Source organism: Cnephaeus nilssonii (genome assembly GCF_951640355.1).
Source record: "Cnephaeus nilssonii genome assembly, chromosome: 3".
NCBI lineage: Eukaryota > Metazoa > Chordata > Mammalia > Chiroptera > Vespertilionidae > Cnephaeus > Cnephaeus nilssonii.
Window position 1 is genome coordinate 110,049,377 of NC_137074.1, and position 14,337 is coordinate 110,063,713.

The following is a 14,337-nucleotide window of genomic DNA, read 5'->3' on the forward strand; positions in this document are numbered from 1 at the left end:
GTGTGTGTGTATTTTATTGACTTCAGAGAGGAAGGGAGAGGAAGTGATAGAAACATCAATGATGAGAGAGAATCACTCATCAGCTACCTCTTGCATGCCCCTCACTGGGGATTGAGCCCACAACCTGGGCATGTGCCCTGACTGGGAATCTAACAATGACCTCAGGGTTCATGGGTCGCCATTCAACCACTTAGCTATGCCAGTTGGGCTATTCTCCATCTTCTTGATTCCTGCATTTGACTCTTTAGTCTAAATTAGGCAGAAAGGTAAGAGGGTATCATTAATTCTCTCAAGCCTCATCAACTAATTTTCTTAAAAAATTTCTTTCTATTGATTTGCGAGATAGTGAGAGGAAGAGAGCATCACTTCTGTGAGTCATATCTTTTCTTTTAACCCTCAGCTGAGGACATTTTCCCATTGATTTTTAGGGAGATAGAGGGAAAGACAGAGAGAGAAACATTAATGTGAGAGAAATACATCGATTGGTTGCCTCCTGCAGAAGCCCTGACCAGGGTCCAGGCCAGTGAGGAGCTTGCAAACAAGGTACGTGACCTTGACTGGAATCGACCAAAGGGTCCCGGCTCTATCCGCTGAGCCAAACTGACTAGAGCTGTGAGTCATATCTTCATCTCACAGCCTAGTGACTTCTTTCAATATTTGAGTCATCTAAACATCTGTGATATACATAGAAAAGGAAAGCTAAAATTGACAAAATCCTAAACTTGACTGAATGAATGCCATGAGCTTATTTTTAAAAGTCTGTCATCTATCAAGGTAAACTTTCTTACAAGTATGTATTCTTAAAACTTAAGAGTATAAGGCACTGCCTACAGTTTCAACGATATTTGTAGAATAATTAAAAAATCTAAAAGGCTGAGGTAGTTTCCTAGAAACAGGATTTATTAGTAAACTCATAATGAGAAGAATAATCTAAGTAATATATAAATATATGAGAGATCTAAAGTTTTGAGGTCAAAGGGGAAAAGTTCTTACCACCCTTTATTTTCCATTATTGTTCTTGTTTCTACCCTTTTCTCCCCATGTCCCTCTTAAACTTTAGTTCTTTTTCACATTGTCTGTATCTCATTTGAGATTTCTCTTCCTTTTCTTGCCCTCACAAATCCTTTACTCCCCTAACTTAACAATTGAGGAAATGCATATGAGTTTTTACAATTATATGATCTTGCCTTCAACTATTTGCTTCTGGTTCTTAAACACTGCATCCTAGTCTAGTAGAATATTGTAGGCAATTGGAAAATCCATGTTGAGCCCTAGGTCTGCTACTACTTATTTTTGTGATCTTGAGCAAATACTTTTCAAAAGAAAAAGAACTAAAATGTTCTATTACAAAATTTAGACACATAGCTAACTAGTATAATAAACTATAGCTATAACATTCTACAGTATACAATAGGTTCTTTTAAGTTTTTTTCACATACTAAAGCAAGTGCAAAATTAAAGTACCATATTTTCCGGCATATAAGACGACTTTTTAACCCAGGAAAATCTTCTCAAAAGTCGGGGGGTCGTCTTATACACTGGGTGTCATCTTATAGGGCGGGTATATCCCAAACTCTATATTCTAACTGGAAAAGTTGGGGGTCGTCTTATACGCCAGAAAATACGGTATATAAGGTTATCCAAGACATTCACCTTACGGTTCAAATTGTTTTCACTTTGTTTTAAAGTTAATTTGTTCTAATCAGGCTAGAAAGGTAACCTTTGCATTTACTTTATGGGCTACACAAGTCTCCTTTAATGCAAAGCCTCCCTCCCCCTTTTCCTTGCAATTTGTTAAACAAAACCAAGTTATTTACACTGTAAAATTGCCCATTCTGGACTCCCTGGACTGCATCCCATGGAGGCCTCTAACATGTTCCTCTGTGCTGGGTGTTTCTCATTATCAGATAGATCTGGGGGCTTGAATAGATGCAGGTTTTTTTGTTGTTTTTCTGGGAAGAAACCTCACAGGTGGTGCTGGGTGCTTCTTTTCACTGGGTTGTACTGGAAAGCACATCATTGAGATTGACTAGTAAATTCAGGTCTTGACCTCCTGATCCACTCATTTTCAATTAATAATGTTTGTAGCTATTGATAATTATTGCTTAGTTCTTGTCAATTAATTAAGAATTGCAAAAGAGTAACATTTTAACAACACTCCTTCTGCATTCATTAACCAGAATAATTCTACATATCCCACAGATTTTTTTTCCCCTTCAACTATCTAATTACTTGGGGTAAGGTATATAAATGCTTCTTTCTCTCCCAGATAGCAGTTTTTAGAATAATTCCTCAATATCCTTCCAAAGATGACTAATTTTGTTTTCTTATTGCTATTATCATTTTGAATGAATAATTTACATATTTAAACTGTTACAATCCATTTTTGTTATCATGCTTATTCGTCATCAAATACTTGCAGTTGCTTTTTAGACACCACCAGTAGTATTTGAGTTTTTCTGCTTTAGTGATATTGAGGTGTTACTGTTAATTTTTTAGATGTGAAATACATTGTGGTTTTGTTGGAGACTGCCTAATGTATAAAACACTCAACTCAAGTATCTCAGATTTTCGTAACCTAAGCTAGAGGCAAGTAAGTTGAGGTACAGAAACAAGTTTGGCCACATGTTTTGGAGTTAGTATTAACCATAGTTACACTATTGTTCCTTATATTATTCTTTTGTATACATTTGAAAAATTCTATGATATAGTTTAATACCATTTTAGTGGTAAAAGTTAAAAATGTCATGATTACAGAAAAACCACACCCACACAGATAGTTTCTGAAAATTATATCAAAATACATGCAGGGGAAAAAATAACATCTATACAACCTCACTTTCCACTCAAGAAAAATTTGGGTATTTGAAGTTAAGAGATAGTTTGACAAGTGTGATTCTTAAAGTATTCTTTATTAAGAGCATTAAAGTTGCAGAAACAACTTTATATTGTAAAGGCACAGGGAGACAGTTCTGGTAAATTATTCAAATTAAACAGTAACTTACAGTACAAAAGACAACTTTAATGCACATAAAAACCCCAAATGTCTGATTCAAAAATATTTTACTGCATCTATTAATGGGCAATGATTAAAAATATAAATTGCTGCTATATAATAAATATCTGATAGTGAATATCTTGATAGCAAAGTGAACAAAAATTTATTGCTTTTCACATACATAATTTTCCCTGTTAAATTCCTCTTTTACTACCTTCTCAACTTTCTGAAGAAAATTCTACATAATTTTACAAGGAAATGACAGTTTTACAAAACTCCCTCATGCAGCTATGATTGCAGGCAGCTGTTTTCTCACTTCCTATTCTGCAATCACAATCACTTCCCAAAAGTAAGATAAATGTTTGCTAAGCCACAGAAAGACAACCTTTCTGTGACTGGCATTCTAAGATTGGTAATGAAGACTTATCAAATATAAAAGGTGCTCCGTTTTGAAAATGTATTATTTTGTTTGAAGTTTTGAGTGAAAGGCTTGAATGTCTGACAAGTAATTTTACCTATTCCCCTCAAAAGTTTTCCTAAGTTGCAAAACGTCAGCATAGTAAAATTTCCAGCACTGAATGTTTGAAGGCTAGTCGATATATGTAATGTACTGATGTGTAAAAGTTAACACATTGCAATCTATTTTACAATGAAGAAATCTTACCCTTCTTCCAGTTTTAAACTGGAATTACCTTTATTAAGAACATCCTGCTCTTTTTATAGCAACACGGTTATAGATGGTACAAGTAGAATTTCCATCACAATAATAAAATAACATGAAAGCAGCAGCATCCTAATTTAAGAAATACCTACATAAAAATATTTGATCATCATTGTAAAGTTACTTAACCATGTCATGTTTAGACAGTGTGTGGCAGCTAGTAATATTCCTGGCACAGAGCTGAGGCTCAATAAATAGTTGCTAAATGCATGAAAAACAGAAGAAAAACCTGGCTTTGGTTGTGCATATTTTAATCACTTTCTGATTAATAAATAATAAGGTCAGTCTAGAACTAGAACTAAAACTAAATACTGCACACTACACCAAACTTTGCCATACACAAAGTAATGATTTCAAACAAAAACATATCAGTTAGTGATAGTCAATATATCAATTATAACTTTTTAAGAGAGCCCACAAATTTCATATATTTGTTAATTTTTATCCACCTACTTAATTTTTTATGTTTTGATGTTTAACAATTGGGTAATGAAGACAATGTTGGGCAGACTGGCTACAGTATTATTAGTCCATTCATTAATAAAAAGTCATGAGGCCTGATTAGACTCAAATGGTGACACCATGTTAATTTTTGCAAAACTACCAATGAATAAAAGTTAGAATATCTTTAAGTAGCCTATGCTGGGAAGCAGTAGCTTAAATTTTCAAGATAAAAAAATAACCATGGATATTTGAATTTAATAATGACAAAGAACATATTATAAATAGGACCAATTTTAAATTTAAACCATGGGAATATGTCTAATATTTCTTTGGCATATGCATTACTATCTTAGACTAGTTAGCATTTAAAAAATATTGGGGTTATATTTTCCTGTCAAAATTAACATCAAGGTGAAAACTACTAACACACTCTTCTTAAAGCTTTTTAAAGGACAAAATGACATTTAGCAACATATGCCAACTTCATGTTTAGTGTACACTTCTAATTACCGGCACAGAGTGATATAATTGTTAAATAACCTTAAATGAGCTCATGCAATGGTGAAAACACAGAAAGTGGGAAGAAAAGTATTTACATAATAAAATATTCAGCTTCCTGAAAAAACACAGTAAACCTAGAAATCCTGCCCTAACAGTTAACATGTACTGCATAGCACTGAATTAAAACTAGTCCAAATTTAAATGAATACGTACAGTGAAAGAAAAACATAAAAATAGAAAAAAATTTAGGAAGGAAAAAGTAGCCTATAAAACAGGCCAATCTAACGTGACATTCAAAGTAAATGTAAGAGATTCACAAAATCATGATACTAATGCAAACTAAGTCAAGTATACCAAGTACCCTTTGATACACAAGCCAATGTAACTATCAGATTCATTTCTAATAGCTTGACAATATTGATTAATGCACTCAGGCATTCAAGGGGGCAAAGTAGTCAAGGATAGCTCAAGTTTCCAAAGTGTAAGAACAAAAAGATCTGCAAAACAATCATATGGTTTTTGAAGTAATGTCTTATTTTGATGAATGTTAACATGAGATGTATCAGTGCACGTTTGTCATCCTCTGAAAGTATTACTTCCAAGTTTCTTTTTTCCAGGTAGTTTTTGGTGGTTTAGTATTAGCCAGTGCTATTTAAATGGAGAAAAGAAAAGTTCACCATAAGATTTATCAGTGCACGTTTGTCATCCTCTGAAAGTATTACTTCCAAGTTTCTTTTTTCTAGATAGTTTTTGGTGGTTTAGTATTAGCCAGTGCTATTTAAATGGAGGGAAAAAAAAGTTCACCATAGACTACCTCACATTGTTACTCAATTGTGCTAGATATTCACGCAGTTCTTTTGCAGCCTGGAATCTGCCGTAGCGTTTCTTTGGGTTGGCGCACTCATCCAGCAAGGCCTCTAGCCGGCCATCTTTGGCAATTTCACTTGGTGGATCGTGAAGGAGTCCTCCAGATGTGCCACGCCAGGTGGCATGTCTGGATAAGAGGTTCTGACAAACAGCATAATAATTGTGGTCCACAGTAGCACGAGCACAAAGAATTTCTTTTGAAAATGATAAGCAAGCCTCCTTATCACAATCATCAAATTTACTTTCATACCATACATCCCAATTTTCAGGTTTATCTGTAAAAGGAGGAAAAGCAGAAAGAGGAAAATACATTTTTAAGAGTTTTTATTGATTCCCAAAATTTGACAATACCCTAATTAACATAGTATTTGCTCTTAAAATTGTATTATAATTTTAAACATTTACGTACATTAACTCACATAAAGATTTATTGGGAGCACATCCGTGCCAACCAGAGGATCAAACCAGGTACTACTGCAGAGTTCAGTCTAGAGGGAAACCTTCTACCATGTGAAGTGGCATACAGTAGTATGGCACAGGAATACAGAGGAAGCACTACTTCTGTCTGGGGTTGTAGAAGGCTGCAGAGAGAACATCTGATTTAGGCCTTAAAATATAAGCAAGCCTTGAAAAAAAGAGAGAGAGAGAAAGCAGCATTCTAGGCCCAGGGTACAGTATGTGCGAAGGCATGGACCTAAGGGACTGGTCCAGCTAGTTCAGGAAACTGTTAAGTTCTCACCTGAGAGTGTGAGACAGGTACCTGGGAAGGAGTTATAGCAGAGGCTAGAGAAATAAGTTCTACATTGTGTGGTCAAGGCCATGATTTGTTTTACAGAAAGATATCTCTAGGCTGAAGACTGGAGGGAGTAACATGATGACAGCAACTAAAGGAGGTCCAGGAAAAAAAAGAAAAAAAAAGAAGAAGAAGAAAAAAGCCAGGTTGTAGAAACATTTGAGACAAAAATTAACAGGTAAGTGTATGAGTAAAGTTTAAGGTCCTAATTAGATGAAAACCTAGACACTATTAATATAACAGTGTTAATATTTTATATATATAAAGTAAATATAAAGTGGTTATGAGATATTCAGGTAGAGATGTTAGTGAAAGAAACTCATTCATTCAGCAAGTAATTATTTGAATCCCTGCTCTATGGCAAGCAGGGTGTCCAATGGTAAACAAAACATCATATACATGGCTCCTATCCTCACTGGCTTACAATCGAGTATGTGAAATAGAAACTAAGCAAGTAAATAAACATTATCATAAACTGTAGGAAATGCTATGAAGGAAACAGGAGTTTTTAACAGTAGAAAGACTTATGAAAAAAACAACCTTCTTTACTGTTAGATATAGCAGTCAAGTCTCTCTTAGAGTTAACAGTCAAGTCTCTCTTAGAGCTAAGGCTTGAAGGACAAGTACCTAGCAGCATATAGAAGAGAGATGTGGCATTTTGGGCAGAGAAAACTGAATATGGGAAACCCAGAAGTGGAAAGGTTCATTCAAGAAACCAAAAGGCCACTTTGGCTGAGGCATCAAGGGCAACAATGGTCAGAGCGATATTAAAAATGAAGCAGAATAAGGTCAAGTCATACAGATCAGGCCCTGGGGAGGAATTTGAATTTTACTTGAAGAACAATGGGAAATCATTAAAAGTATTAAGCAAGGAAATGATAAGATCAGATTTATGTTTTTAAAAAGGAACTATGTAAGTAGAAGGAAACCAAAGGAGTAAAGAATTTCATGAAGTTTTTACTAATCAGTGACTTCAGGAATTGGCCAATTAGGTGGTTGCTAATGGTAATGCTGATTTCTAAGAGAGATTTTAATGGTTGAGGAATGAATGGAGACTCAGGAAGCAGAGATAGGCAGATTTTAAAAACAGCTGAAAAGCAACAAACTTGCTTATGGGAAGGTAAGAGAAACTGGATTTTAAGGAGGGTAGGAAGTTAAAGAAGATAGCTGATGCAGCAGATTCTCAAAGAAGGTTTTTTACTGTGTCTGAAGAGGCATTGAGTATGTATTGTTTTTACTGCTTAGAAGGTACTAGTAAAAGGGTGCCACATCAAAATCTCCATTTCCCTGTGAAGGATAAAAATACAGGCAATTTACTAGAAAGAGCTCAGGAAAGAGGGTAAATAAATAGATATGGCCATTTGCAAAGTGGCTATTCAGACAGCCTACAAGAACCTTTTGAAAAGAAGTAGGCATGCCTAAAAAAGCACAGGAGTAATGCTCTTTGTATGAAAGGTAAGAATAGAGAAGCTGTAGGGTTGTATTCATTCCAAGTCAGGAATTAGTTGGTATAAAATTGTAACATGTATCCCAGGAATGTTTACATCAAGAATTTTTTTTTTTTTTTTAAATTTTAGCCCTGGCCGGTGTGGCTAAGTTGGTTGGAGTGTCATTCTTTACACTGAAAGGTGATGGGTTCGATTCCTGGTGGGGGCACATATAGGAGGCAGCCAATCAATGTTTCTCACATCAATGTTTTTCTCTCTCTCTCTCTCTCTCTCTCTCTCTCTCTCTCTCTCTCTCTCTTTCTCCCTTCCTCTCTCTAGAATCAATTAAAAATTTTTTTTACAAACATTGGAATGAATACTTTAAAAATTAAGGCAAGTTGTACAACTCTGTGAATATAATAAAAACCATTGACTTGTGTACTTTAAAAAAGAAAAGCATGGTGCAAGCTGCTGCTGCATTCACACATGCAGGAGAAGAAAGTGGGAATGAAGCCTCCAGCAGGGTGTCCATCCTGTGGGTGGATCTACAGGGCAGTCAGGATACAACCAGAAACTAGTCTGCTGAGTGTCGAATAGAACAAGGCACTGGGAAAACCAAATAGTATTTAACAGGATCAAGCTAGGATCATGGAGGAGTGTCAACTTTATAGATTGCTGTTACATTCACTACATTCCCCAGGTGCCACAAATGTTGGTCTCTGTACATGAGAAGATCCTCATATAAAGGGAGAGGAGGGAATTAAAAATATTAAGACTCTCACCATGAAGCAACGACCCTTCAATTTCTCTTTACTAAGTAGGTTAGTTATAGAACTATAGGTATTGTCCCCAGTGTTTTAAAATTCCTATGGCATTTAATTTTAAAAACATTTCAGACACTCTGCCCACCTACACTTTGAAGAGTTCACAAAGAAATGGAGAGTAAAGTTTTGGGTGAGGTGTAATAATGTCAAACCAAAGCTAGAGATTTACAGTGCTAATGAAAAGAAAAGAAAAGAAAAAAACACTGTAGGGACCCCACAGAACAATGGAACATAGAATATCTTGGGAAAGTAAGGCCTTCCCAAGAGCAGCACAGCCTTTCTGGGAGCCTGTGAGTACATAAAACTTAATTTTGCATTAGACTCCTAATGCTCAGAAAACAGCAGACTGTGTGGAAAAAGACATGTGTACATGCACACTCAGAGCGTATCTGATTGAACCAACAGGATATTTTACTAAATATGGAGAAGCTGTGACTAAGGACATGTATAATAAATCAGTATTTGTTTACTGATACTGGTCAAATAAAACAAAGAAAGATGTAAGGTTGCCATCTAAGAAGAAGATGAAAGACTTCCTTCATATAAATGTAAACATTATTTTGACAGAGGAAAAAACAGATACAAAAACAAGTCTAAAAGTTATATACTTACTTTGTCTAATTAACCTTTTGTCAGCAACCAAAACATTTTCAGCATCCACAATGATTACCTTCCCATCTCTAGGACCAACTGCAAAATTGTCAAAGCTGACGTCCAGGAGGTAGAGTGCAAATTCAAAGTCATTGTTAGTAAGCTGCTCTGCTATTTCCATTAATTGCCAAGCCAGGTCAACTCGTTTTTCCCATGGTGCATTAAAGTAGCTCCACAGTTCTTCTCCAACATAATTTACAGCCACCATTCTTCCACAAGCTCCAAGGTACTTTGCAAATGGCCAACCTTCATCAGATGGAAAACTCTACAAAAGAATTATCTTAATATTATAAGCGATTCTGATGAAGATATCCTAAATCTATCCCCAGATCGTTTTAGTAGAGATTGCTACTAGACATGAGCTTGGAATTTCTTGTTGTAGTCAATAGTTCAGCAGAGAGAAATGTCATTTCTTTTCTAACTCATACTGAAGTATGGTAGCAATCATCTCAGGTAGAAACTGCAGTTTTTAACTTTAACTTTAACCCTGCTGTTTGGCTTCTGTACTTATTTGCTTGCTAAAACAATAGAAAAGTTATTTTGATTTTCTGAACTTATGTATGCTATCCCAATCGATTGAATACTCCATTGATGGTCATTTGAATATCCCATTGATTGTGATCTCACTGGTTATCAAAGCACATTCTTCTGGGAACCAGGACAGCTCAATTACCCTAAATTGCCTCAGTAGCTACAGATAATGAGTTTCAGTTGACTCAGTGGTCCCGGAATCTGGACAGCACAATTATTCTAAATTGCTTTAGTGGCTCCAGATAATGTGTTTCTGTTGATTCAGTGATCCGTAGACCCAAAACTATACTTAATCTTTATAGATAACTAACTTGCTCAATTTCACTTCTGTAACTGCTTTGTGCAAACCAGGTTTCTCATTCCAAACCCAAAGATGTAATCGATACCTTTGTGATATTCTGCCAATATAAGCCGGATGTGGCGAGCTTTTTGGGGCTGCGAGATCTGGAGCATGTTGCCCCTCGTAGCCACCGGCCTTTAATAAATGACTCCATAATTCAACTTTTTGAGGCATCCTTTGTGAGATTCAGGGTACAATACAACAATACTTATACTATGGTTCTGAAAAAAATTTTTTTAATAGCTTTTCATTATAAAGCTAAAAAAAAAGTATTGCTTATTAAAATCTCAGTCCAAATTGACCAAACAACAAAACAAAAGACACTTACTTTATTAGCAAATTTAAAAGTATTTTATGTTTCCTTTATCTTTTTTATGTACGTAAGGACAATCAACCAATCCTTTCTTTTGAAGGGACAGCACTGCAGGTCTATTAGTCAGCATGTATTTACCACGCACCAGGCACTAGGCACTGTGCTCCGGCTGGCAATAACAGTGAACAGAGTCTCTAAAATAAAGACGTTAGAAGAGAAGACAGATACCAAACAAATAATCTATCCTATATAATAAAAGGGTAATATGCAAATTCACCCTAACAGCAGGAGGACCAGAACTACCTCTGGACCAGTCATTATGAGGGGCACTGACACTTCTCGGTCCCTTTCCCTGGCCAGTAAGCTCCGATCGCCTGATGACAAACAGGGATGGGGGTGGGTGGCAGGGGACACAGAGGGCGCCAGGCCAAGGCCCCCGCCCCACACACAGAGGTCGACGGCAGTGGGGGCGGGGCTGGTGAGCGGGCAAGAACAGCTAACCTGTTGGTCCCTTCCCCTGGCACCAATCACCCGATGGCGAACAGGGAACCAGGGGTGGGTGGTGGCGGGGGCGGGGCTGGCTGCGGGCAGCCGGGAAAGATGGCCCTGATCGCAGGCCAGGCCTAGGGACCCTACCTGCACTTAAATTTCATGCACCGGGCCTCTAGTCTATATACATAAAAGCCTAAGTGACCATTCGACTGGTAGATATGATGGGCACTGACCACTAGGGGGCAGACGCTCCTACTGCTAGGTTAGCTTGCTGCTGCGGTCCAGCAGATGGGGACTGGGTGAGACGGGCCGGACACGCCCTCCCGCGGTCCTCCTGGCCTGATCGTGCACCGGTGGGGTCCCGGATCACGAGAGGGTGCAGGCCAGGCCGAGGGACCCCACCGGTGCACGAATCCATGCATCGGGCCTCTAGTTATGAATATAATAAGTGTTAGTTACTGAGAAGTGGTGCAGATTCTAGGGGTGGAATTCAGAGGATTCTGGGAAGTGTCTTTCTCTATTCCAAGTCCCTTTGGTACCAAGTTACTCTTCTTTCCCTTATACAATAATATATTTCCTGTTCACCTTTAGGCCAACTTTGAAATTATTTATTCTCCTATCTTAGCAAGGTTTTCTAGCAGATTTTATTATAACTAATGGGAGGATTAAAGTCCTAAAACAGAAACCTTCCATGACCATGAACAATTATTTTCAAATTAAATAAAACGATAGGCTTTATCTGAGGTACTTTCTAGTGCTAAAATGCCCACCAACAAAAGGATGGGAAGTAATATTTTAAAGAACTTCTTGGAAAATCATATGACCGGAGGAGGTATGTTTTATTTGTTTGTTCGTTTTTTAAATATATTTTTATTGATTTCAGAGAGGAAGGGAGAGGGAGAGAGAGACAGAAACACCAATGATGAGAAGAGAATTATTGATTGGCTGCCTCCTACACAGCCCCTACTGGGGATTGAGCCTACAACCCGGGCATGTGCCCTTGACCGGACTCAAACCCAGGACCCTTCAGTCTGCAGGCCAATGCTCTAACCACTAAGCCAAACCAGCTAGGGCAAGGTATGTCTTAAGAGCCATTCCTTCAGCCTAACACCTTTCTTAAATTGGAAAAAAAAATTCTGAGAAAATGATGTTCATACCAGTACTGCACAGAAAACACTGCAGAATAGAAATGTGCCTATTTCTATTGATAAACATTAAACAATCCACATGTGTTAAGAGAGCTGGAGATGAGGCTTTTCTTCTTGAATTTCTTAAGAAAATAAGTAATATTAATTTTTGCCCTAGCTTTTATAAAATTGACAAAACTTAAGTTTTACATTAAAATTTTTATCAATTTAAAACAAAAAGATTTAAAAAACTCAACTGCATCCAAATAATTACCTAGTTTCATTTGTGTATCTTTTCCATTCAATCAGCACACAACTAGTTTTATATATAACTTTTTTTATTTTTTATTTTAACATCTTCAGTTTTGTGATAAAACACTAATTATATAAATTAAAAATTTAGATATGACAGTATGAATCTTTAAATATAGTAGCTGAATTGATTTAATTTCTGTTCAGAGAAAATATTTACTGATTCTTTAGTAATTAGGAGAAAACACATTTTTAATCTTATACCTGAGGATTTTCTTTTTTTAGGGCATTGTGAAAAGTGACAGATTGCCTCCTGTCTAATGTGAAGTGCAAAAACTGTTTGCTAACCACGATATTTTCAACTTTTCCTCCCAACTTAATTATTTACACGACCTTGAAAATTTAGTTAGACAAAATGTTTACAAAAGATTAACTGTTTTCCAGAAGTTTTCATGTATAAAGTCACTGGCATAAAAATAAAATCAATAAAAGTAAGTAAATATATAATATTATATAGTTTTAACATGCAAAAAGTAAAACAAAGCACTCCTCCGTTAATTTTGGTGTATTATTCACATGCCACATTGTAAAACAGATTACAGACATATCTTTGTGAAAACAAAATGGCCTTTGACAACAGGAAAAAGGGGACCCTGCCAACATCTGCACGTGTACAAATGTCTCCTTGTTTTTGGAGCCTTTCCAACTGGCAAAACACAGTTACATATACACTTCATTACCCAAGTCCCAGATAGAAGATAACATATATGAATAAATGTCACACTGAGCAACTTTATATTCAGATTAGAGGCCCAGTGCATGAAATTCATGCATGAGTAGGGTTCCTAGGCCTGGCTGGCGATCAGGGCCCATCGGGGCCTTCTGGCTGCCGACCAGGGCCTTTCTTTCAGCTGCCAGCCAGGGGCCTCCCTTCCCCGGCTGCCGGCCGGGGCCGTCCTTCATTCTGCTCCACCCCCTGGTGGTCAGTGCACATCACAGTGAGCGACAGAACTCCCGGTCTCCCAGTCGAACTCCCGCGGGGACACTATGCATATTAGCCTTTTATATATATAGATAGTGATTTCTGATAATGTTAACTGAAATCCTGTTACTCCTCATTTTAAGAAGGGCACTACAATTCTTCCATATAGTTTGCTACCTAAATCTTTTAGAAGAACTTTAATAAATGAATTTGCACTACTTGCTCAGATGACAAGATTTTTCATTGTATAATCAAAATCACCAGATTTCATTAATGAGAACAGAATTCTACTAAAAACATTGTATGTAGTGCAAAGAAAATGCTCCAAGAAGCCAACGTAAGTATAATTATACTAGGGGCCCAGTGCACGAATTTGTGCACCTTGAAAGGAACTGTGGGCTGTGAGGCTGCGGTGGGCACAGGGGCGGGTCTTGGCCCATCCTCCACACCCCTACCCGGGCCATACCACCACGGCCCCGGTCCCGTCTGCCAGCAGCCTTGCTCCCACTGCCGCTGCTCCCACGTGCTGATGGCGCCGGCTCCGCTGGCACCCGCTGGTGGCACAGAACTATTGGGGCTGGTGCCAGCGGGTGCGAGCGGCGTCTGCTGCCCTGATAGCGCCTCAGGAGAAGGGGGAGGTGGAGAAGCCCTGAGGGGTGACTGGGCCCGGCAGCTGCCGCTCGCACCCGCTGACAGCGGCAAGGGATTGGGGCAACGTCGGGCACTGGCAACAGGTGCAAGCGGGGCCGTTGCCAGCAGCGGTTGCGAGGGGCGGCTGCTGGCCCCAATCATACCTCAGGAGCAGGTGGAGGTGGAGAAGCCATGAGGGGCGATCGGGACTGGCAGCTGCCGCTCTCACCCACTTATGGCACCGAGGGATCAGGGCGAGCGCCAGCAGCGGGTGCCAGTGGCAGCTCCAGCGCTGGCAGTGGGTGTGAGTGGGGCCGGTGCCAGCAGCAGGTACGAGTGCCAGGTGGGACCACGACGTGCAGGAGTTAAGAATTTTCAGTAACCACCAGAGGCTCGCCCACATGACAGTGACAGGTGCCCCGCCTTGGTCTGGTGCCCCCGCTC

General features: G+C 38.3%; 1 protein-coding gene across 2 annotated transcripts in view; it reads right to left on the reverse strand.

The window, feature by feature from the left end:
* Positions 1-2,486: 2,486 nt before the first annotated feature.
* DIPK2A (divergent protein kinase domain 2A) overlaps positions 2,487-14,337 on the reverse strand; it is a 46,633-nt gene continuing 34,782 nt past the window's right edge. For both annotated transcript variants that reach the window (XM_079765521.1, XM_079765522.1), the window contains exons 2-3: positions 9,188-9,491; positions 2,487-5,806 (exon numbers count right to left, since the gene is read on the reverse strand). In XM_079765521.1, the coding sequence (XP_079621647.1) occupies positions 5,475-5,806; positions 9,188-9,491 (636 nt within the window). In that variant the 3' untranslated portion in view covers positions 2,487-5,474. The remainder of the gene's footprint in view (positions 5,807-9,187; positions 9,492-14,337) is intronic.